The 26,275-nt window shown below is 35.3% G+C and overlaps 3 protein-coding genes across 3 annotated transcripts; 2 read left to right on the top strand and 1 right to left on the bottom strand.

The window, feature by feature from the left end:
• Nucleotides 1–2,405: 2,405 nt before the first annotated feature.
• LOC132552208 (cis-aconitate decarboxylase-like) lies at nucleotides 2,406–5,548 on the bottom strand. The gene is made up of 4 exons (XM_060216357.1): nucleotides 5,470–5,548; nucleotides 4,967–5,102; nucleotides 3,857–4,343; nucleotides 2,406–3,558 (listed from the first exon to the last, which is right to left on the bottom strand). Exons 1-4 carry the CDS (start codon nucleotides 5,497–5,499, stop codon nucleotides 2,646–2,648), a joined length of 1,566 nt encoding a protein of 521 aa, XP_060072340.1. The 5' UTR covers nucleotides 5,500–5,548; the 3' UTR covers nucleotides 2,406–2,645.
• Nucleotides 5,549–16,655: 11,107 nt separating this feature from the next.
• Nucleotides 16,656–18,526, top strand: LOC132552142 (probable alpha-ketoglutarate-dependent hypophosphite dioxygenase). The gene is made up of 4 exons (XM_060216282.1): nucleotides 16,656–16,773; nucleotides 17,592–17,808; nucleotides 17,972–18,060; nucleotides 18,165–18,526. Exons 1-4 carry the CDS (start codon nucleotides 16,656–16,658, stop codon nucleotides 18,524–18,526), a joined length of 786 nt encoding a protein of 261 aa, XP_060072265.1.
• A 2,475-nt stretch (nucleotides 18,527–21,001) lies between these two features.
• LOC132552207 (neurensin-1-like) lies at nucleotides 21,002–25,352 on the top strand. The gene is made up of 2 exons (XM_060216356.1): nucleotides 21,002–21,138; nucleotides 24,274–25,352. Exon 2 carries the CDS (start codon nucleotides 24,359–24,361, stop codon nucleotides 25,127–25,129), a length of 771 nt encoding a protein of 256 aa, XP_060072339.1. The 5' UTR covers nucleotides 21,002–21,138; nucleotides 24,274–24,358; the 3' UTR covers nucleotides 25,130–25,352.
• Nucleotides 25,353–26,275: the final 923 nt, after the last annotated feature.

Genomic DNA, 26,275 nt, shown 5'->3' with positions numbered 1-26,275 from the left:
GAAGTGTCTCCTCCTGGTAAGAATAAAAATATCATTTTTTTTATCTTTAAAGGTATTAAAATTGAATACTTCAAAAATGTCTTATCTTCAACAGGAAGAGACATTTTCTTTGTGGTCAAAAATTTTCTTTGAAATATTAGATTAGATATTGATATTTAGGCCCTAAGTGCACATATTGACAGGTCCAAGAAGGACAAACCATCTGTATTCAGTTCCCATGTCTGTTCTATAACCACGGAAGAAGATGAAATTTTGAACCACTAAGGAAGTGTCTCCTCCTGGTAAGAATAAAAATATCATTTTTTTTATCTTTAAAGGTATTAAAATTGAATGCTTCAAAAATGTCTTATCTTCAACAGGAAGAGACATTTTCTTTGTGGTCAAAAATTTTCTTTGAAATATTAGATTAGATATTGATAATTAGGCCCTAAGTGCACATATTGACAGGTCCTAGAAGGACAAACCATCTGTATTCAGTTGCAATAAATCATTTGGTTCTACTGTACCTTATTCGATATTTCTATTGAAGGGGGTTTATTTTGCACAATCCTTTGAAATAGCAGTAATTGGACTGTGCAGGTGGACTTGGTGTCATCGACAAGTCCCAGGTCGACGAATCAGCGGTAAGGAACAGTTATTTTCATTATTTTGCCTGACTGTTTATAAATTGTAAATTCGTGTTATAACGGGAGTGTATTTCTTTTGTACAATCCTTTGTAAACCCAGTTCTGTATTAATGTTTTGGCAACAGTGTAAAAGGAAGTAGTACTAATCTTGGACATCATCCAGAAAAAGACATATAAATTTATTTTGGGATGTGATTGTTTTTACGCGTTTGTGTGATATACTTCGTTGATATCAAAGTGACTCTATACAAACACTTTAATGTATAAAAGTAACGAACAAAATACCGACATATCATCAAAGTACAAGGGGAATAAGACCAGGTTTTGTTCTGTTAAAGTATTTTGTAATTTTATTCCTTAGAACTGATGTTGATATTAAAAACTGATTGACTTGACACAGGCATAGTTTTCCAACTTCCATTCAAACTAGTATGTCGTATGTACATCAAGGTAGGTTTATCTGTTTTTGCATTGTTTTCATCATCATTTACATAAATGATGTCATAAATGATTTTTTTATTATTATCTAGACTAAGCATGTTATTAAAAATGAAAAATCAAATCCGGAACACGTCTGCCCCTATTCTCCAAACCGTTCTCATGATTTCGCTCGTTTATTCTTAACTTTAAAGTCATATTCACTTAAATTATAAATCTTAAATTTTTGAGGTACCTTGTGACAGAGCACATATTGAAACTAATTTTAAGTTGATAAATATTGTTGAAAAGATCTGGTTTTAGAAATTTTAATATCTATACTATTTTCCCCTTAAACTATCTGTATACCAATATATCAAACAAAAGTTAATGAAAAAAATTACTAATGTTTCAGGAAGATAGTAAAATAAGAATTTATGAAAAGGGCAGTACAAAAACATGTCATTGATGCATGTTTTGACGTATGATCAGTTCGCTGAATGCACTGGCCCTTTGGCACTTATTAATATGAAAGACGAAAATTTCAATGTATATTTTATAATGCCATTCAGTACTACAAACATATAAACTTGAACAGAAATCTAGGTGCGGATGGCTTGTGTGCAAAGTGCAGCACGTTTGGGAAATTATATTTTGTCATTATATATTTACCAAAATTGCATGATATAACTCCAGTTTTAGAGAAAAATATTCAAGACATGTCATTGCACTTTTTACGTGATTGTTGTGTGTTCTCCGAGGTGTCTCGCCTTACATTTCAGTAACTTCTTTTGATAAAAGGTTGCTATCATCGACATTGGAATGCTTTAGTAATTTAATTGCTCACTTTCTCTTTCTGGAAATAATCTTGTGTACATGTATCTTAAAATATGTTAATATCTTTTTCATTTATTTGTAACTCTTCATCTTTTGGAGGAATATTGAATGAGATATTTTGTTTTATTTCCACAAAAGTCATACAGACCTTCCAGTGATGTATATATATATATTAGCGACAGACACATAAAATTAAGTTATACAGATAAAACATTATTTTGCTCAATATTCATCACAGATAATTACAATAGAAGTCATCCCACTACCTCAAGGTGCGATATTTACATAAGAATAACAATACTCTACACATCATACATACTACAATAGTTACCTATATTTTGACATTAATGGAAGGTGATGTGTTTACATGATGTTGCCGTGATACATAATATGCTGTGATGCATGTAGAAAACAATAACGACAAACAAAGTAAAGACACTATATACAATTTCTAATGACTAGACTAAAACACACGTATTTATACATATTTATATATGTCTTCACATATCAAACTCTCTCACGGCCTCAGCTCTCTTGTCCTCATTTCCTTAAAAGGAATCAGCGACTTTCTAAAACAGACACTTTAGTTTTCATGGTTGAAGACAAATAAAAGACAACTTAGATTTTGACCGCCTCTGTAAACTTTCATATCGTGCTCTTCGGGTTGAATCCACTTTAAATATAGACAAATATCTCAAGTTCGGTATACTAGCACGTTTTGTGTGTTTACAAAAGCACTTTTCAGAGCCTACTTATATTTATAGCTTAGAGCAACAGTTGTGAGATTTCTGTGACGGTTTGCGTCTTTTCCATCCTCAATACCAGATTCACAAGTCTGTCTTGAGATTCTTTGTTAAGAAAATCCGTATTTTTTCGGAATTTCTTAACGACGTCGGCATCTGATAACGGTTTTCTCCAATGTCCATACGGTTCGGTACACGTGCTTTCAAATGTCACGTTGTCCTTCGTCACGACACGAACAGTTACGTACATGTTGTCAAACGATGGTGTGTTGTCATCAGGCGTAATGACACTAACTTTTCTGAGAAGACTGTGTAGCTGTTGCCGCCTTATGTTGTTGAAGTGGAACGTTTCTGGTGCAACTTCGCCATCCAACAAAGCAGAGCATGTAGTAAACTGGAAAGAATGCCGAGCCTCGTGTTCGGTTGTGGGTATTGGTCGGTTGATGTACTTGGAACCAGGAACGATAATGTGTACGTTTCTGATAAAATCGACGTGTAAACCACCCAAATGGCATACAAGCTGAGCTCTCACGTCCATTGCCGCATCAATAGCCCAGTGCATCCCCAGATGGCACGGGTATCGCTTAAGTGCAATATCCTGATGATGCAGAATGACGTCATTTGTTTCTGTGAGCATGTCTAGAAGTTTCTCAGGGTTGTAGTCCTCGTAGAATGCCCCAAAGCCAGAATCCATATCTAAAATATTTTCGTTTCCCTCGATACCATTCTCAGCTAATATAGCTGCCTCAAGTCCAAAGCGAGCTGACTTCCCAGAATGCAATGGTTTTGTTGTGGTACCGGCATTCGCCATAGGAGCTCCAGCGAATGAAGAGGCAATAGCTAACGCATGACGACATTTCTGAGGACCATGACCCAACAATCTGGAGCAGGCGGCAGCGCTTCCCATAACTCCCACTATCGCTGGTGGATGGAGACTGTAACACAAAGGAACACAAGGTTTAAAACACATGATACTTGTGTTGTATCGCTTTACCGCTCTAAAATACCCTACAAAGAAATTAGTTTGATTCATAAATTTAATTTGTTTTCGAAGGCTTTAAGAACTAGGTCAATATAATATATACTACAACGAATTTAAGTTTCATTCAGTAAGTTTTGTTTCACTACATGAATCATTATATCCTGGAGCAGTAAAGTGGCTGCTTCCTGCTGTATCAATTTCGTTATTATACGTTACATTATACTGATGACAGAGAAGTAATGTGTTCTCACCGGTGTGGGATATTCCTAGCCTGAGTTGAACAATTTAGCAGGGCCCCCTGGACCTGAATCCCAACGTTAAATGCCACTAAGATGTCCTCCAGCGAAGGCTTCTGAGAATATGGTAGTGTGTCCGACAGAGCCAGCAGAGCGGGGAGCACCGGGCTACTGGGATGTGTGGCAGGGTGCCACGTATCGTCAAAATCCATGGCGTGACAACTGGCACCATTAAGATAGGCAGCCATTGCCGTAGATGCTTTCAAGCCACCAGTTCCCCAAACAGAGGCTCTGTGATTGGAATTGAAGCCTTCCGTATATGCCGCAAAATCGCGGTAACTGTTGGCAATTTCTGTTTTCGAGCCAATCATTCCAACGCCGATGATATCCAATATCATACGTTTACTCCTCTTTAATGCCACAGGTGAAATATCTGCTATGCTTAAGTTGGAGATGTGCTCTGACATCCATGTTGTAAGGTTTGCAGCAGGGAGGTTCACTTCTGGACAATGAAAACGATGACTGGTTAAGGACAGAATTGTAAGACTTCTAAATCAAAGACACCACAGAATAAAAACAGAAATATTTACTTGTTGGAACAGCTGAAAATAGACTAACAAACCATTACTAGTTAGGAACAACACAAACTAGACATACAAACCGTCACAGATTAGGATCAACACAAACTAGACATACAAACCGTCACTGGTTAGAGACAACACAAACTAGACATTCAAACCATCACTGGTTAGGAAAAAACAAGACAAACCATCACTGGTTGGGACAACACAAACAAGACATTCAAACCATCACTGGTTAGAGACTACACAAACTAGACATTCAAACCATCACTGGTTAGGGACAAAAAAAACTAGACATACAAACCATCACTGGTTAGGGACAAAAAAATAGACAAACTATCACTGGTTGGGACAACACAAACTAGACAAACCGTCACTGGCTAGAGACAACACAAACTAGACATTCAAACCGTCACTGGTTAGAGACAACACAAACTAGACAAACTATCACTGGTTAGGGACTACACAAACTAGACAGTACTAAAAGTTATAGACAATGAAGATATTGAGATGATGAAATAAGAAATAATTATTGTGTACGTACCTTTGGCAGGGACAACCTGAAAGGAGTATTGCCGCTTAACTTCATCAGTTGCCGGAACGATTACTGTCGAATACTGACGATCATGCACGTGTTTTGTTTCTTTATACGACCGGCTGAGGAGTTGGACTGTTTTTCCCTGAGGGTTCAAAGATTAAAAAATATATATACTAACTGTTTTATCTACGTTAGGAATGTCAAAGTTAAAATATTACATTAGATGTTGAAATGGGTCGTTTTAACAACAGCATGTGCAAAACTGTTTTATTGCAAAAATAAAATACTTTTCTATTATTTATGTTTATGAAGTCAGCTCCTTCACCACAAATTTACAGTGACATATGTTGATTGATTTTTTATGCAGCGCAATAACCACGATCAAGAACAAAATCGAAAACTTCGTCATTACGAAACATACTTGGAAGTTATTATACCAGATCAAAATACACCATATTCTTCACCCACATCACAAGAAAAATCATTGCATTATAAAATATCACACAGACCTGTAAAACTGTAGTACGTGCACCCATCATCCTTTCACGTGTAGACCGATATAAACACACGTGAAAATTGTTGTTTCTCTTCCTTTTATAGAACACTCGCGTACTTAGGTATTCAGTGTCAGACAGTCACGTGATCAGATGGAAATTCCAATCGTTTAGTCCTTTCTACACATTCCTCCCAGCAAGTGTGTCTGGAGCGATATCCTTAGAAACTTGAACAAATCAAAAGGTAACTTTTATTTATAGTGTCTCTAAATCATAATTATATGTATGAGCTAATCTTGTATTTCTCCGATCACTATAAATAATATTAGCTCATTCTTTATTTGAAAAATAAACCAATACGTATATAAACAAAAGTGATGAAAGTGGTAAATTCCGGTTTCTCAGAATTAGGCGGAGCATGGTTGTTAAACTTCTAGTTTGATTGACTGGAAAACCCGGAAGATGTGGTGCGTATCAACCTGTTATTAGTCACCACCAATCAGCCTTTTGTTTTCTGTAACGGCATGGTAAACTTATCAGTATATCAGAATTATAAAAAAGCACACGTCAGCCAAAGACAATCTGGTTCTGATTACACGATGAATATTTTATTAAAGGGAAAGACGAGTTTAAATCTAAAACGTTAACTCTCTCAGAATAACAGTCTGCTTAAGTAAGAAGGGGAGCAACCTCCAAGCGACCTTCAGACGTAAACTTCTTTTGATAGCGAGCAAGTTTATACGACATGAGTATTACTTCAGGTTATTTGAAATAATTAAACTATATCGGCAATTACATTATGCCGAAAAATTAGGGTTTTCAGTGTCTAGTGCACCTTTACTCGATTTCGTTCAAAATCTATTGAAAATTTTGTCTCGCGATAAAACGATGTGAAATGTACGTGCGTTAGATTACCTCCATTCGAAATCTATAAATATTATTAGACGACTGTATATCTTACTTACTGTTTCTTACCCTATCTCAGCTAGCCTTGTAGTTCCTTTCACTCCATCATCCGATGTCGTATTCTTACTTTCGCTTTGACAGATGATGATACTTTAATCCGTTATTATGACTAAACCAACCTTACTTTCGTTTTACCACACTTGTTTATTTATTTATTTATTTATTTTTATTGTATTTTACCAAGAAATGCATATCTGATTAAAATTATTTCACGTATTATGGGACTTGACTCTATTAAATATATTCATCACAATAATGCGCTGTTATTTAATTAATATGGCCATGAGATATATTTTTATAGTTACACATGTGCAATGTATCCTTCTTCTGTGTCAGGTTTAGATAACGAAATGTCACAGACTCACCAACTGCGTTGTGATTGAAGACCATTGATATACAGCCGAACTGACAAGTTTGAGGTGGCAATGTCCGTTTTCTACCTTATTTTGCATAAATTATTGATCATGTGATAAAAAGGATCTTGAACTCGTTTCTTTTTGAAAGGTGATTAATGACACTCGTCACCCTGCTATGTACATCTCAGTTACATTTAAAAATTGAAACAAGTTGATACGAATTAAAAGTAGATCATACGGCTGTTTCGTTCTTCTAGGACTCGTGACTTTAATTTCATAATCATTTTAGTTTGTGATAATTTTAGAAACAATGAAACACATCCTATTTCACTTTATCATACTGTTTTATGTTATCATTAAACACAGTCTACATCACTTTATCATACTGTTTTATGTTATCATTAAACACAGTCTACATCACTTTATCATACTGTTTTATGTTATCATTAAACACAGTCTACTTCACTTGATCATACTGTTTTATGTTATCATTAAACACAGTCTACTTCACTTGATCATACTGTTTTATGTTATCATGAAACACAGTCTATATCACTTTATCATACTGTTTTATGTTATCATTAAACACAGTCTACTTCACTTGATCATACTGTTTTATGTTATCATTAAACACAGTCTACTTCACTTGATCATACTGTTTTATGTTATCATGAAACACAGTCTACTTCACTTGATCATACTGTTTTATGTTATCATTAAACACAGTCTACTTCACTTGATCATACTGTTTTATGTTATCATGAAACACAGTCTACTTCACTTGATCATACTGTTTTATGTTATCATGAAACTCAGTCTATATCACTTGATCATACTGTTTTATGTTATCATTAAACACAGTCTACTTCACTTGATCATACTGTTTTATGTTATCATGAAACACAGTCTACTTCACTTGATCATACTGTTTTATGTTATCATTAAACACAGTCTACATCACTTTATCATACTGTTTTATGTTATCATTAAACACAGTCTACATCACTTTATCATACTGTTTTATGTTATCATTAAACACAGTCTACTTCACTTGATCATACTGTTTTATGTTATCATTAAACACAGTCTACTTCACTTGATCATACTGTTTTATGTTATCATTAAACACAGTCTACATCACTTTATCATACTGTTTTATGTTATCATTAAACACAGTCTACATCACTTTATCATACTGTTTTATGTTATCATTAAACACAGTCTACTTCACTTGATCATACTGTTTTATGTTATCATGAAACACAGTCTACTTCACTTGATCATGCTGTTTTATGTTATCATGAAACACAGTCTATATCACTTTATCATACTGTTTTATGTTATCATTAAACACAGTCTACTTCACTTGATCATACTGTTTTATGTTATCATTAAACACAGTCTACTTCACTTGATCATACTGTTTTATGTTATCATTAAACACAGTCTACTTCACTTGATCATATTGTTTTATGTTATCATTAAACACAGTCTACTTCACTTGATCATACTGTTTTATGTTATCATTAAACACAGTCTACTTCACTTGATCATACTGTTTTATGTTATCATGAAACACAGTCTACATCGCTTTATCATACTGTTTTATGTGATTGTGAGACAATTTTTATTTTCATTTTACATAAATGATATTGGTCAAGAATTACAATCGTTAAGTTATATACTGATGACACATCATGACAAGTTCTAATTGAGGAAAACAGAAAGGATACGGCTGACCTACTTAAAGATGACCCTAGAAAAACTCTGTTTAGACTGAAAGGTGGGAATCATTTTCAATCCAGAAAAAAAACTTAATCACTACTTTTTTTATAGACGGATTGACTCTTAGGTGCTGCATCCTGACCTGTACTTTCACAATTTAATTAAAAATGTAAGCACGTTGGTTTATTTTTAACAGGCATGCTTATTGGTCTAACTATATAAACTATATCTATGAGAAAGCGTTTAAAGTTCTTTGAATGTTAAAACAAAAAAACTGATAGAAAGACTCCTGTGTTCATTCACAGTACATTTGTTCGTCCTATTTAAGAACATGCTGACATAATATGGGTAAATTGAAGAGAGAGAGAATGCAGCATGTTAGAGTCAATCTAAATAGAGACGATACATATAATTACTGGCTTAAGGCCGAGCACTATTCAGGCTGGTTATATAATGAATCTGGCCTTATTCTACCAGTAAAACGAAAACATACACATTAAAATATTCATTTCTTTAATCATTTTAACAATAGATGCCTTCCCCATGTATTTGACTCAATATATCCCTTTACTTATAACAACACTGACCATTGTCCACTTTGATATAATAGACTTTTTGATGTCCCTCGAGCTTGGACCCAGCAATGTTGTTCAAGTTTCTTTCCAAATACTATGTCTGAATTGAAAAGCCCATCTTGTCTGTTTGATTCTTTGGCATCAAAATGTGCTATAAAGAAATCATTTTTACCTCCAGTGACTGATACTGGGAATCAATGTACTGACATTTTGAAATATAATGGAAACAAAAACAGTTAATATAAGTCAACTTAGAAATTTTCTAGTAATTTGAATTCATATTTATATAATTGTGACCAGATTGATAGCCCTGCTTGTAGCTGTGGTCATTCTATTGAGGATTATACACACCATTTCCTCCACTGTTCTCTCTACACCAATCAAAGACAACTCCTCCTTAACATCCTTTCTAAACTAAGCGGTTTATACCACATAATACCCAAATATTTCTTAATGGTTCACATACACGTGATGTCAATACCAACAAATCTACCTTCAGTCTGATTCAGAGATTCATCACTGATACCGGTCTCCTTGTCTTATTTCATCTTACTATAAACCTTGTCCCGGGTTTGGATCCACTCTCCATCCCTGTTTATCAGACACAGAATTGTGTATATATGGACAGTTAGCGTCTGTGTCCGTCTTCATCCTTCAACTGAGCTGGACCTAACCTCGGGACAGCTGCATTAATGGTATTATCATCTTTCAAAGACGTAATATAATAACTGATGGCAGTGCTTCCTTTCCCTTTTTGCATGGTTTTGAAAACGTCTATCATGTGTTATTTGATTCATGTAATTTCCATACCTTTCCTTAAACATGAGTCAGTATATTTGTTTTTATCTTTATAGAGAGGGCTTTTATAGGTTTCACCTGTTGCCTAATTCCACTTGTCTATCTAGAACTTTGGACAATAAAATATTCTGAAATGAAATGAAACACAATCCATCTCACATTAACATACTGTTTATTAATATGTTATCAAGAAACACAGCTTACTGTACTTTGTCATATTGTTTTGATGTTATTATCAAAAACGGATCTGTTCACTTTCTCATATTGTTTAATGAATCGTATTATGAAAAGGAGCCTACTTTCGCTTTACCATACAAATGTTATAATGCCATATTAATCCGATCGTTAAACCTAGCCTATCTTCGCTCGACCATTCTGCGTTATTCTACTTGAGATGTTGAAATCTCTGTCATTTCAGAGTCCTTAAACTACAGGTAAAGTTGTGAGCACAACACACACTACGATGAATCGGACACTGATAAGATTCGGTGATTACAAATGAATTCACTGTCACTATGTAACATACATATTTTGCTGAGAGGTGAGTCATCCTTTCTGCAAACTGCGCAGTGGTAGCTTTAGATAGATTCATGTATTTTCACGACAAAACAAGATAACATTAAAGAGCTTTTAATTATTCGCTTACAATAGAGCCTGCACATAGCTTATCAACACGTCAACTGGTGTCAGGCCAAAATAGATATATAGCTAATTTGGCGTAACGCGAAAAATCGAGCCGACTACATAAAAAAATCATTTGAAATATAAAGATATCTGCTGGTCCGGATATTTCTAACTGGAAGCTGTTTTGCAAATTTGAAAATGCAACCTTCAAACGCTCGAATGATTCAAGCGCCATTTTGAGTCTTCTTTTGGCAGTATTTTAAATGTGAGACTACAACAGATTATGATTATTGTAATTGAGGCTTGAAATCTGTAATATGTGTTATACTGGGTCACTTACAACCTCTACAGCTATTTGGTTTTGTGCATTGATGTTTACTTTTACTATAAACCATGTATTTGTACCTATCAGTGCGGCCTCTAGAGATGGGTTTGGTCACATTGAAAATTAAAATATCGATAAAAACTTGTCTGTGGTAAGTAGGTCAACATTGGTACATATCTACTTGGACTATTTGATTTTAATCTCATTGTCGGCATTTAAAGTTAACTCTTAATTGTTTATGTCAAATCCTGACAAAACAAAGTGTTAAAATTTTCGCTCCTCTAGCATATCAACAAGTCAACCGATAATAATCTAGACACATCGTGATTGTAGTTTTCTCACGGTCACCACAGCTATTTGTAACGAGAATTGTTAAAGGGCAGATGTCTGTGAAATGTCCCTTTGATATGTACATGTATCTTTTTATTTTCTTTTTTTTTATTGCATTACATAAACTGAAATTGTGCTTACTTCAAAGTTTCCTGTTTTAGCTGTTGTTTTTTTCTCAGTGACTTGACAAACAGGAAGTTTTGGAAGTAAACACAATGTTCTGTATAAAAACTGTAGTGACTGTTTACAAATTATGATAAGGTGCTATTCACTTGTGTGTCTTTTGTATAACCGTTAATTTCTTCAAAATAAAGCTTAATTCTTTTATTGTGATTACTGATCGAGAAGTAGACAAGTTTCTAGAGATCTACAGGCCTAAGACACCATTAACCTCTTGTTCAGACTTGTTAATCTCGTCTAACATAGCCTACTTGCTCTTAATCAATAGTGTTGTATTAATCATAATTAATGTTATACTTACTTTACTTATTCTATTGGTTATCAAACTTAATTTATCTATTGCTTATGTTAAAATGTGATAATGATTGAATTTATTGTGTTTATTAAAAAAAAAAAAGAAGTTCTTACCAGTAATTTACTTTACCTTCATCAAACTGTGTTGTGTTATCTTACTTTCACTTTAACAGACTTCATTGTGTTAATCATCACGAAAATTTCTCTTACTTTCACTTCATCAGACTTAATTGTGTTATCACTAAAATTTCTTTTACATTCACTTTATTAGGCTTTGTTGTGTTAATTATCATTAAGATTTCTCTTACTTTCACTTTAACAGACTTTATTGTATGAATCGAGAACTACTACTGATACTATATTTATCTAACCATCCCTTAAAATTAATCAGATGCTGATTATACGAAACGTGAGTCTGTTCCGAGAATCCGAATTGACTGGGAATTGCTGTGTGTATATACGTGTGGAAAAACCAATAACACTTATGACACTACTGCTGTCGCTTTTACGTTTACTGTGTGTCAAGGGAGGTAATCTGTTTCACATATCAATACACTAATTCAGGTATTTCACTAGTTAAGATTAAGTTTATACATTAAAAAATAATCACGTCCTTTACAAACTATATATTTACAATCTCATCCCTTTCTGAACTATTGTCAGGGTTGTTCATGCTGCTTGGATGACATTTTGAAAACGGAATTGAAATTGGGGCTTTGAGAGATGTGGTCAGTCTTCTGACAAAGTAGTGACATTTTTTTTTTCGAAATCACTATGTTGCGTGCCCTAGATGTCGTTTCCCCATTTCTTCATTAACTTTCATTTTATATACTTCTCTATTTTAGTGTTCTCGCCCAAAAAACATCTTGAATAAGGAATTCCACTTCTTAAAAGAAAAAAATATACAACTGACTTAGTAATGATGGTGAGACATTACATTTCTTAAATGGTTCCACTGACCATTCGGTCATGTCCTTGTAATATTTAAATTACAACTGAATGAAGAACACCTGATAAAGCTGGGACGAATCTATAGCAATAAAAAAATCAACATTTATTCAGAATAAAACATGCACAAAAACTGAGAAAATTAACAGCCTTCACCGCAGATAACCGCATACATTGAAACAGGTTTACTTATCTTCTAGAAAATAATGTCAATTTTCATTTGTTCATATGTTTTAATTCTTTTTTGATTGCTAGAGCTACCCATGGACCTAGCCAACAAAAGTGAAAAGAACGGAAAATCTGGATAGAGATTTTTGTCGTCATATTTGTAATTTAAAAAATGTCAAAATGTTAAATTTCTGAGTCATGTGATAAACAGTAACTTTGTTTTCATTTATCCGATTTTATGAAGCTCGTCCCACAAAAAGCTACTATTAATTCATACTACGTGAAAAGAGTCACTTATCTATGTATTCCTATTTTGCAGAACGACCTGTATCTAAAATGCCTACACTGGTAACATATGTATCAAAAACGTCAAAAATATTAACAACACATATGTTAAAGTTAAATAGATTCCAAATATAGTAGGATTCCAAAAAAAAAGACTACTGAATATTCCCATTTGTACATTTTGTGAACATCGACGTCAACATATGACGTGACGTCATGGGAGGAGTCGCGAAGATTAAAAACCTGTCACCAACCAACCAACCAACCAACCACAACCAACCAAAAACGACCTTTACAAACACACGCCTCGATATCAACATAGATATAATATGATGTACATATTGTTAAGTACCGAACTCGAAATATATTGAAATCAGGTTAGTTAAATATCAAGATCCATATGTTGGAAATATCTGTTCACACTCCAAGAAAAGAAGAATATTTGATCAAATCAAGGGAAGTTTATCTGACGGAATGACGAACTTAAAACTGTACAAGATCTGAGCTAGTCAGACACGAGCTCGGAACTATTCTAAAAAATTATTTGATTATAAGTATTTTATTATTGCGTTAAATGCAAAATATTTAAGACTACACGAAACTCTTAACTCCCAATCCTTTTTTTCTTCCACTGACCATATCCAAGCCAGGGTTTTACCCCCACCCCCCACCCCCCACCCCCATCTGCTCCTTAGAATACCATCCCCAATCTCAAATTCATATCCAGTGCTCCGAACGTTCTATATTCATGACAGATTTTAGAATTTAGCTTACAAATTTATACCTATTGTGATACTGAAGTGAGGAAGACAGGGTGGTTCCTGTATAAAGTATAATTGTGTTGAAGCTTGATGAACCTTACTATAAATCAAAGTACTGAAAGTAATGAGAGGCTAAACGTTCTGAAAAATGTTCACAAATAACCGCTAAGCTATATTACTTTCCCAATACTCCTACACTTTGGAATGCAACAATTACTAAAATAAGAGAACCAGAGGCTATTTTTCTTAATTTTAAGCGATTTTATATCTTCTTTAATTCTTATTTCAAACTTTACGACAATAATGTGAACAAATCAAAATAGGTAAAAAAAATAACAAAATACACACAACCATATATTTATCGCCAACAAGCCAAATGATAAATAGCTCTATGATGAAGTTGACTAAATAGAACCTTTGAAATACCCAAGATGTTGCAATTACTATCCTATCAATATGAGGATTTAGACAAATCGGAAGCACTTTATACCTACTTCTTTATTTTGAATGTATTGCAAAGTAATAGTCCTTACTTATTATAATTATATTTGTAGTTGAGGAAAGTAAATAAGGTGTACACAGCATTTCAGATAGATAAAAGTGTAAGTAATTACATTAAATGTATTTACATGCCTATCTTCCTTGAAGTATCATGGTTAGACCTTTCTTCCAGTAATTATGTCTATAAAGACATAGTTCTTTGAGATTAAACCAGACTTCCATATATATACAAAATTTACAATATTTTCACTATAGTTACTACTATTTCTGATCTCCAATGCATTAGATAATGTCACCATGACACGCTAAATGAATAAATATGTTAAGGATATATTTCGTTTTAGTTAATTGATAATTATAAACATGAATATTTTGGGGGTTTTTTGATACGTGCTTTGTTTGAAGGAATATTTTCATTTCAAGGAACTTTGATACACATTAACAAACCTTGAGAAATCAGCACAAACAACCTTCATCAAATAAAACTAAAATACAAAAAATATAAGTTATAACAAAGTCAACATCATGATCAGCACTGTATCAAAAATATATCATTCATAAATCATGAGCACCAAATGTACCTTGCCTACGAAGCGCAAACTTTTTATCTTCAAAAACATGAAAAAGTGTCATGGCGGTGGATGTGAATAACCTGAAAAAGTGTCATATCGGCGGGTGTGCGCGTGGGACGGTCAGTCCAATGAGGTAATGACGTCTAATGAGGTAAAGTGATGTTGTATATTAAGACGATCTTGCCACAACGACAAGGATTAAAACAAAATTGATGTTCTGTTTGTAAGTTTTGTTTGTTTATAAGTGTTGTTGGTTGATAATTCAAACTAAGCCCCCAGACTAGCTTCTTATCAACTCGCACGTACAGTGTTCTGTACACTTACGTCATGTCGAGAATTCCGTAAAATATATTGTTAAAAAATCATCAATAGTTCAACCAGACTGTGGTTATTTTTTGAAATATATAGTAATCGTATTGTTATTTAAAAAATAAACTAATTTTGGATGCTTTTAAAATAGCGATTTGAAAGATCGCGGCATTATTAACGCAAAAAATTGCCGCTAGTGGGCTCTAACTCTTTTCGATATTTCAGCCAATGAGAAGGCCAGGATCGGTAAATTTTGTCTGAAAGGCCGTCGCAATAGGCTATGCGTACTGACTACGTTTAGCCTAAAACACCATAGGTATGTAAAACATTTTGACAAACATATCACCTGATCTTTTGATTTCGTGTGGAAGGGCACATGGTTTCGATGTCACCCGAGATACGGTATTTGATCTGTGTATTGACTTTGAGAGTTAAACCTTTCCTATGCACATTTTCAGAGATAAGAGTCGGTTTGATCGCCACACGCGAATTTGACAGCCCTTTAAAATGCATGCTTATGTAAATAAGATGCAGCGTGGAAGGAGAAATATACCAGGCTTTCTAGAGATATTGATACTAGAAAGCAGTCATTTTCTTGATCAAATAGAAAAAACATTCGTTATAATTGACGCGAAAGTACTTCTCATATTATCTATCTATATTTGAAAACGTGACATATAACGTGTATACATCTTCAACTTACAATATTTCACAAAATTAGTTTACAGAGAATAAAATGTTGAATAACGGTGAATATTTGATCTAAACATCACGTTGTGTTCGATTCTATCTCTCCTGTCCCCTTCCTCATCTCCCGCCATATGTGTGTCTAATACATCCTCCTCTACCCCCGCCCCAACCCTGCGCCTGTGTCTGTAAATATCTTCCCAACCCTACCCTCCACCAACCTTGCCTGTGTCTAATACTATCCTTTTAACCCTTCCCTACCACACCACGATTCTGTCTGATACAATCCCTCCTAACCCTGCCAAACCCCACCACACCTGTTCATGGCACTAACCCTCAACCCCTCCCCTACTCCCCTCAACTCCCTGCAACTCCTCCCCCTCCCCCAACCACGCCTGTGTTTGATACTACCTCCCCAAATTCCTACATCCACCACACTTTTTCATTACACTAACCCCCTCCCCAACTACCTGCTTCCGACTCCATTCCCCTTTCTTTAACCACTCCTATGTTTGACACTAGAGAAGCGGATTTTTATCAACGGATAGATATCACATGTATTATAATGCGTAGATAAATATTCAGAGTGCATGTATACAGCAATACCGACTTCCTTGTCGGTTTTCCTTTTCCTATCTTCCCTATTCTAATTCTATGTCCTAACTCCGCCCACCATTCATTTACATACAGTCATGTGACTCTACTTTTTTATAAATACTGAAGAAATTTGGAAGAGTTGAATTAATCAAACATCGACTTCATAGCCTTGAATTAAGATAGTACTGATTTCGAGCAGAATGGCGCACGTAGCTGACTTTTATAACAAAAACGGTTACTTTTCTGGAATCGCAGTTTTATCAGCGGAAGAAGTCGCCAATTTACAGACACACTTTGGACAACTCGAAGAAAACACAGGTAATGGTGGATAGTTTCTAATAACTTAAAACATCTCTTTCACAATCAATCTTTCTACCTTTTTAAGCAAATTGTTGATGTTTAGATTTTCATTATACGAATTTATTAGCTCCGGAAATAATAATCATTTACCAACAAGTTATTAGTCACTACTCTTAGTGACGTCGTTTTGTATTCTGCTGGTGCTAGGTGGTGATTATATTGGCGTCGTTTCGTATTTTTTTTTCTTTTGTACTTGTGTCTTGTTATGTTATTAATCAGTGGTAATTCTATTGACGTCGTTTCGTATTTTTTTAACTGTGTGGTGATTCTATCGACGTTGTGTCTTAATATGTTATTAATCAGTGGTAATTCTATTGACGTCGTTTCGTATTTTTTTTAACTGTGTGGTGATTCTATCGACGTTGTGTCTTAATATGTTATTAATCAGTGGTAATTCTATTGACGTCGTTTCGTATTTTTTTGTACTGTGTGGTGATTCTATTGACGTTGTGTCTTATTATGTTATTAATCAGTGGTAATTCTATTGACGTCGTTTCGTATTTTTTTTAACTGTGTGGTGATTCTATTGACGTTGTGTCTTATAATCAGTGATGATCCTGTTGGGGTAGTTTCGTATCCTGTCGCTATTATTGTTATTATCATTGTGTACTGTTATTTGTTATTTGCATTGTTAAGTACCCTGTCGACACTGAGTATTCGGGTCTATTAGCATTATTTGTTTTTTACTAAGTGGTGAAACTACTTACCTTATTTCGCGTTCTGTCGCTGATTGGAAACTCTGAGATCAGACTGGCTCATGTATTCTTACTCTACAGGTAAAGATGATGCCCAGTACTCTCTCCATAATGTCCATCTGAATCACCCTTGGGTAATGGACATTGCCTCACATCCTAAATTGCTGCACTCAGTCCGGCAGATCCTTGGTCACAACATCATCCTTCTCGACTCGCGATTCATCTGTAAATATCCAGAATCAGAAGTGCTCCAGCCCCACGGGACTAAGCCATACGTGGCGTGGCATCAGGACATCAGGTATGCATTTCCCTTAAATCTCTATACTTCATCAATCTAAATATATGACATAATTTTTCACGGCAAAAGCATTTGAAAACAGCCCATGCTTTGTTAGGCTCGTTCAGAAATGTTTCACCGACAACGCCCAAAATTTCCAATATGAAGACATTTGTATTCTCAGGTACTGGGGCGTGGAGGGTGAAGTTGTAACCGCATGGCTAGCGGTGGATGACGCTGACCAGGAGAATGGATGCATGTGCGTCATACCGGGTAGGTTATTTTATTCCTTTCAATATTTGGTTCATTTAAACTATTAAGTATCACTTAGAATTATTAGCCGTCTTTGCCCTAACTTCCTATTTTGTAACTGTCAGGTACACACACTTTGGGGATACTTGAGCACAAGGTTGCCGAGGAGAAAGGCAACATGTTGACATCCAACCAGTCCATACCGACGCACCTTTTTGATGTCACGAAGTCTACGCCGTGTCCAGTCAAAGCTGGACAAATGTCACTTCATTCCGGCCTCCTTGTACACGGAAGTGACCCAAACAGATCCAATCGCAGGCGATGTGGTTACGTCATCAGATATGTTTCCACGGATGCCAAGCCAATCAAAGATCCTAACAGACCTAGATCATTCCCAGCAACCGTTGTCATAAGTGGCTACGACGAATATAAACATTTTGAAGACCACTGTCCCGTAGGGTTCTCTAATCAACCTGTGGCCACTTAGAATGCGGGACGCTTTCTATTTCTATGGCTGTGTTCCTTTTTTGTGTGTGTTGTGATACGGAACATTTAACATTTACTTTTTCAGGATAAAGCTCTGGTTTACGTAGAGTCTATTTATTTTCAGAGAAGAATACAAAATATAATTATGTACAATAAATGATACAGATAAGACTATATGCATTTCTGCTTAATAAATTCTTACCGTACGATAGAAAGTGTTAATTTTTTTAGTAACCCTGGTGAAAAAAACTTACCTCAATATACCTCTCGACACGAGAGAACTTCTATTTAGCTCGATCGGTTAAGCGTCAGACTATTAAAGCAGAGGTCCAGGGTTACACTTGTAAACCATTGAAGCCTAGAATTCTTTTCTTTTCTACTGAATATGAATAATAATTAAACCAGTAAATAATTCAATGAGAGAACTCACATATCCTAAGCATAGATATATTGTGTAGCAATGTACCTCTTATGAATTAGATACTTAACCTTTTTGAGCACTTTTCTACAATAGATTTTCAATGTGAATTTCAATTAAAGGTTTGAACAATTGCATTTTGTTCAGCTCTCATGTGTTCATGAATCATTGTCAATTTAATTATGATTAATTGTTCTATAGTAATTACTAATCTAATTAAAAAATAAATTGTCTTTTTTTGTACATATATTGTTTTGTTTTTTATACGCATTGAATTGCAACAGGCAATCAAACATTTAAAAAATAAATGAACGGAAGTCTTCGACACCATGACGTGTCGCAAAGTCTCAGGATGTTGACAATATAAAACAACTATCTGATACACGCACTATGATAAATTAATCATCCAAAACCACATACTGTATTTACTTTGTTCCAAATAATTTCTTCATTTCGTCAGTAGCATGACTTTATACGGTAAAAAAAAATCTGCATTGGTGAATTAGAGGGAGATCGGTTTTATTCGAATAAATTAACGGTAATTTCTGATAACATTTACTAACAATATAATCCACACTTATGATATACCTGTTAAGAAATCGAAACAATAAACGACATCATGAAAAAAAATCTTGTTTATATTTACAACCATGTCAGCACAGACCAGTACGGGTCATCTTAAGTATACACGCGTAACAGCAAAGCATACTATTAATTATTCTCTCTATAGGTCACTTGTATTACCATGTAAGATTCCGTCCTTTCCTAGAAAAATTGGACAAAACAGAACCATATTGTGTGGGACTTTAATAGACCCGTATCCAACAGGTCACGGTTGAATTGCTTTTGATATTAATTGTTTCCTTTCATTATTTTAAAGCAACTTATGAATTTTCTGATGTTGACACTCATCGGACAATAAAACGATCACCGAACCGTAAAACCAATGAAGGTATTCAGAAAAATTGTGCAGTGTTTATTTTCTAAAAGTGTAGTCGTTTCATACATAATTATTACCAGTTTGTGTGTTATCACTTTGGCAAGGAATGTGTGATAGAGAAGTTTTTCCACGGAACTGTTTGCCGAAAGTCCACAAGTAAAAGGTATGGATATCAACGTCATCAGAACACGTTAAAAAAACAGTGGTTTGCTATAACAGTTTAATAAAAAAAACTGTGTGTTTCGTGGACATGTCACTATTTATTGTAATAATTGAAACGCGATATAAAAAAAATTACGGAAAAATATTAAAACTCCCAGATTATCCAAACTACAGTCCTATGATGAATGTTAACATCAAATAAAACAAACATACTGAGTATTAAAGAGTTGGCATGTTAAGGGGTGCAAGATAGCCTTCCGAAAGTGATTGTAAACACTGGAGTTGCTAAGATGTGCTTATCATAACTTTTGATGCGAGCGAATGATCGTAACTTGCAAAATGTTAGAAGTTGATAAATAATGTGATTGGAAATTGATATAAACTGTCGTGAAAAAATGAATAACAGGACTAATTGATCAAAGACATGTTAGTGAAAGCTGTTTACTGTCTCAGAAATAGAATATGGATTTATCATTTACTCTTTGAATTACAGGATAGAAAAACTATCAAACTATGTAAATTCGACATTTCAGTGATATTAAACAAGTTCTCTTTTGATGAGTTCAGATGGTAATTCATAGTACGTACAACATGAATTCAGATGCCTACTGAGGTCGTAATGAAATAAAAATATAATTGTGAATATAGGAATTATTTCCCTTTAATAGGCCTGGTAGTTGAGATTGATTATAGAAAATCACTGACATAGCCCTAGTAAAAACAGATCGTTCATATGTATACATATATTGATGTTCTCAACACCGTTCTCCATTACAACTGCATTTCCACAGAACTATAAATTTCCAGCTACGTTCATGCCACATCGCAGACGAAGCTGAGTAAATCTAACTAGCTTCAGATTTCACACCACATTTGATCAGCGCTAGCCTCTTGCTCCTCCGTGGCTTTTTGAACAAACAAAACACGACCCAAGGCTATCTACCACGGAGCTGTGATATCGAACTTGACCGTTCTGGAATATCGATCCGCGTTTCCGTCAACCAATACCCCGCCTCAGCTGCTCAGTCTCAACCAACATGGCTGCCACAAGATAGAGCGTGTTTTCTGAGATCTCAACAATTTATCTACTACTGTAAGTAAACATTTTTTCTTCTAGCATATTCCACATCATTTTGTATGTTTTTTTTTTCACAATTTTGTTGGATGAAATATATCCCTATATATATATAAATTGATTTCCATGATAACCAGTTCTAAAGCATTGCTGTTTTAACACAAACTACCCACGCATTTTTAGCCTGGTTCTATATATCGAATAACTACATGAACATTTTAAAAATCATTGCTTTTATATTCTCTATTGCTCTACTTTGGAGAAAGTTATCTTCCGTTTTATCTTCTATAGCGGTGAAATTCACTATCGAAATCCGTGGTGCCGAAATATATGGCAATAGATTAGTTTATATTAAGAAGACAAGGATTAACAACATATCTTAGGACTGTATGTTTTCAAACACTGATTTACCCAATCACAGTTTGGAGAGCTGCATTAATGTTATATCATCATTCTATTAATGCTATTTTAAAATAAATGTTACCACTATTTTTTTTTTTTTTTTACAAATTTTATAATATTTTCTATCATTGAATGTTTTATTTTTTTTTCAATTCTGGTTGTTTATTTAGATATGTCACTGTTCTGGTACGTGCATTGTTTGTGACGAGATATTAGATGCAGCTCGCGTAATAATGTAACCGAACACATATGAAGTGATAAGCTGGACAGCCTATAAGAGCCGAGAATATAACGATATTTCTTACCATTTTCAAATTTCAAATCAACCCGTATTGGCCATCAGGTTTAAACTCATCATTTTACATACAAAATTATAGTGTAATTTTAGTTCAGATTTGAAACATTTTCCTGACATGATCAAATTCACGTATCAATGCATGTGTAAATCATGTTAACTCGAATTACAAAGTATCGGTACAGGGTGAAACATCTTGACACGAATTACAAACATCGGTACAGGGTGAAACGTCTTGACACGAATTACAAACATCGGTACAGGGTGAAACACCTAAACATTAATTACAAATATCGGTACAGGGTGACCCATCTTAACACGAATTACAAAGTATCGGTACAGGGTGGAAACATCTTGACACGAATTACAAAGTATCGGTACAGGGTGAAACGTCTGAACTAGAATTACAAAATATCGGTACAGGGTAAAATATATCTAAACACAAATTACAAAGTATCGGTACAGGGTGGAAACATCTTCACACGAATTACAAAATATCGGTACAGGGTGAAACATCTTAACACGAATTACAAAATATCGGTAACGGGTGAAACGTCTGAACTAGAATTACAAACATCGGTACAGGGTGAAACATCTTAACATTAATTACAAAATATCGGTACAGGGTGAAACATCTTAACATTAATTACAAACATCGGTACAGGGTGAAACATCTTGACACGAATTACAAAATATCGGTACAGGATGAAACACCTAAACATTAATTACAAACATCGGTACAGGGTGAAACATCTTAACATTAATTACAAACATCGGTACAGGGTGAAACATCTTAACACAAATTACAAATATCGGTACAGGGTGAAACATCTTAACACGAATTACAAAATATCGGTACAGGGTGAAACATCTTGACACGAATTACAAAGTATCGGTACAGAGTGAAACATTTTAACACGAATTACAAAATATCGGTACAGGGTGAAACGTCTTAACACGAATTACAAACATCGGTAACGGGTGTAACATCTTGACACGAATTACAAAATATCGGTACAGGGTGAAACATCTTAACACGAATTACAAAATATCGGTACAGGATGAAACACCTTAACACGAATTACAAATGTCGGTGACGGGTTACCCATCTTATCACGAATTACAAATATCGGTACAGGGTGAAACGTCTTCACACGAAATACAAATATCGGTACCGGGTGGAAACATCTTAACACGAATTACAAAATATCGGTAACGGGTGAAACGTCTTAACACGAATTACAAATATCGGTACAGGGTGAAACATCTTGACACGAATTACAAATATCGGTACAGGGTGAAACATCTTAACACGAATTACAAATATCGGTACAGGGTGAAACATCTTGACACGAATTACAAATATCGGTACAGGGTGAAACATCTTAACACAAATTACAAACATCGGTACAGGGCGAAACATCTTAACACGAATTACAAATATCGGTACAGGATGAAACGTCTGAACTAGAATTACAAAATATCGGGACAGGGTGAAATATCTAAACACGAATTACAGAATATCGGTAACGGGTGAAACATGTTAATACGTTTCAAAATGGTAGTACATGGGTGAATCACGAATTTCAAAATATCAATTTCAGTGCAGAAAACTAAACGTGAAGTTTACGTGTAAAACTATAAATCTTATTACTTATGAACAAGGTTGAAATGGACACGTTTACTTGAAATCACGACAGATACACACGTACAAAAGTAAATTGTTTCAAAATTTTATCTAAAAATCGAAGAAGAATGTCACGTTGAAAAAAATGATCTCCTGAAGGGGCATGTAGTTTGTTGGAAAAAGGCATGTTGACTGATGTTGTTCAGACCCCAAAGAACAAGTAATTAATCATCCAGACTTGTATTTGGTCTTGATACATAGGTCGTATGTTCTGAAGAGAATTGTGGGGAATCCTTATGGTTTTGTAATAGACACACCCAGCTATATATAGAGAGACAATTTTAATGAATACTAGACCATCATCATCATCACCGCTTCATTATCAAACTCATCTAAACGTTTGTTTGTCATGTGTCACATGGACATTTCCATTGATAAATAAGGCAGTCTGACGTCATTGTCACACAGATCTACGTACTCCAGCGGAAACAACATCATCGTTAACAACAATGAATGTGTGTTACGGTTTTGTTAGCAATAAAAATCCATAGAGATTGCAGGCTAAAATTTGTCTGTAAGGGCAACAGTAGAGTTTCGATAAACAATGCTAAAGTGTGGGCGTTGATCCGATATTTTCCTTCGTGGTCCAAAATCGATAGGTGTGCTTCGCGTTATAGGCTAGTCAGGGGTGATTCTCACGTGCCAATTTACTCAGCATTGAACGGATTAGTCTTACAGCAGATAGACGACATTGACGTAAAAACTTGACACGCAAGATATTTCTGTGTCTTCGGAAATGTTAAGTTTATCACGGATTCTCTCGTTTCAGGTAATGGAATATCTTGTTCCATAGTTAGCGCCTTGTGGTGCTGACTGCACGTGGAATATCTACTCTCCCTGAGAGGAGGAGGGTCATGTCCGAAAACATTGAAACTTCGGACCAAACAAAACAACAAAAACCGGAAGTTGCGAACACTGCAAGCCATGCGGAGGAGAAACACGAACTTTTGAAAAAATCTGGCGGTATCGGAACCGGAAGTAAAAAAACAAGCAAACAGTATACTGATTCAGGTCATCCTAAACGCAGACATGTTTGTCCGGATTATTTCGGAGTGAAATCCTATCTTCATGATTTCTATGACAACCATGTGTATAAGGATCCTCAGATCTACGAAGAGGATGACGACATACGGTTGTTGTTGAACCCATCGGCCAAACGCCGTCGGCGGTGTCCCCCGATATGGCTTAAGGTTTGTGTCTGGTGTGGAGTCAACCTTCTTCTCTTCGGAATGATAGGTATACTCGTGGGCTATTTCGTGCCGCAGAAACCCATCATACGGAAATTGATTCACGGCGACAATGTGGCGGTGGTCGATCATCGAGCTATGTCCTACAACGCAGTCCTGGACCTGTGTAAGCTTATTGGCTTAATTCTGTTCTGTACAGGAGGAGTCCTGCTGGCCTCCGCCCTTCTCTTACCCAGCATCCTGGCCAGTCGTTGTTCGTGCGACGATGATTACGACGATGCCATCCGTGTGAATCTCGGAGAGGAACCGGGACCAAAGAGTCCCATCGAAATGACGATCCCTGCCACATCCAAACTGAAGAATGTCCAGCCAGCCCCCGGAAAGGTCACGTTCCATCAACCCCCAGTACAAGATGACGCGGTACAAGTGAAAGATTAGAATATATATATTCTGCTTAATCAGGATTGAAAAGTGAGAAATGAGATGCAATTGAACAGAGCTGAAGTTTGTCAATATCCTATATACAGGTAACCAATCAGATCCTATATCTAGACCTTGTGTACATTTGGACAAGTAGAACTAGTGCAGGAAGGATTCAGAAAGGTAAAGGTTGTTATTGGCACTTGCTCTTGTTATGTCTGTCATCAACATCTCACGATACAGTTCAGTACATATTGCAAATGATCAAATTGTGTTTGTTGTTATATATATATACTGCATTTCATTATGCCTTCAGGTTCCAATTAAGATTATACACCGTATGACGCAAATTCAAGTGCAAAATCCATAATCCGAATTTTTCTTAATTTGGTCGAACGTCACTCATTATCATCTTTATTTCATACATTCAATGCATCAAATTCTGGAGATGACAGCGGTGGTATCTGATCAATGAACCGTGCTATTTCAGTTAAGCTTTGAAAGACCCTCTCTTTATTTAGGTAAACATCGGCAGCTAGAGAAAAGGTCGGTCATTAAGGTAAACATCGGCAGCTAGAGAAAAGGTCGGTCATTAAGGTAAACATCGGCAGCTAAGGAAAAGGTCGGTCATTGAGGTAAACATTGGCAGCTAAGGAAAAGGTCGGTCATTACACATGACTACTTGCCGATGTATACCTTAATATTCGACCTTTTCCCTACCTACCGATGTATACCTTAATGTCCGACATTTTCTCTAGCCGGAGATGTTTACCTCAATGACCGACCTTTTCCTTTCCTGTCGATATTTTCCTTAATGTCCGACCTTTTCCCTTGAAAGGACCATAACAGAGAAAACGAACAATTATGCAAAGGCGTAATCCAAATTGTCTACTAAACCTCGATCCAACATATCTTTCATTGCTAGAAACATCCTTCACGTTGTGGGAAATTAATCAACATTTATTATTCGGGTAATAAAATCACGATAAATCCATTTCTGGAAAGTGTGTCAAATGAAATCACGAAGTTGCATGCCTACGTAATTGGATGGATATGTTTAATGTAAAACAGATATTAACGTCTGAAAGTTGAATGTGGGTGAGCTTTGGGATTCGTTTCACATTTATAATGCATTTTTATTAACATCAGGTTGATCAGCTTAGA

This window comes from Ylistrum balloti, unplaced genomic scaffold (assembly GCF_031769215.1).
Source record: "Ylistrum balloti isolate Yb309-2 unplaced genomic scaffold, AGI_CSIRO_Ybal_v1 Utg370240, whole genome shotgun sequence".
NCBI classification, from domain to species: Eukaryota; Metazoa; Mollusca; class Bivalvia; order Pectinida; family Pectinidae; genus Ylistrum; species Ylistrum balloti.
The sequence above is the reverse complement of the archived record's forward strand: the minus strand, read 5'-3'. Positions and strand labels throughout refer to the sequence as shown.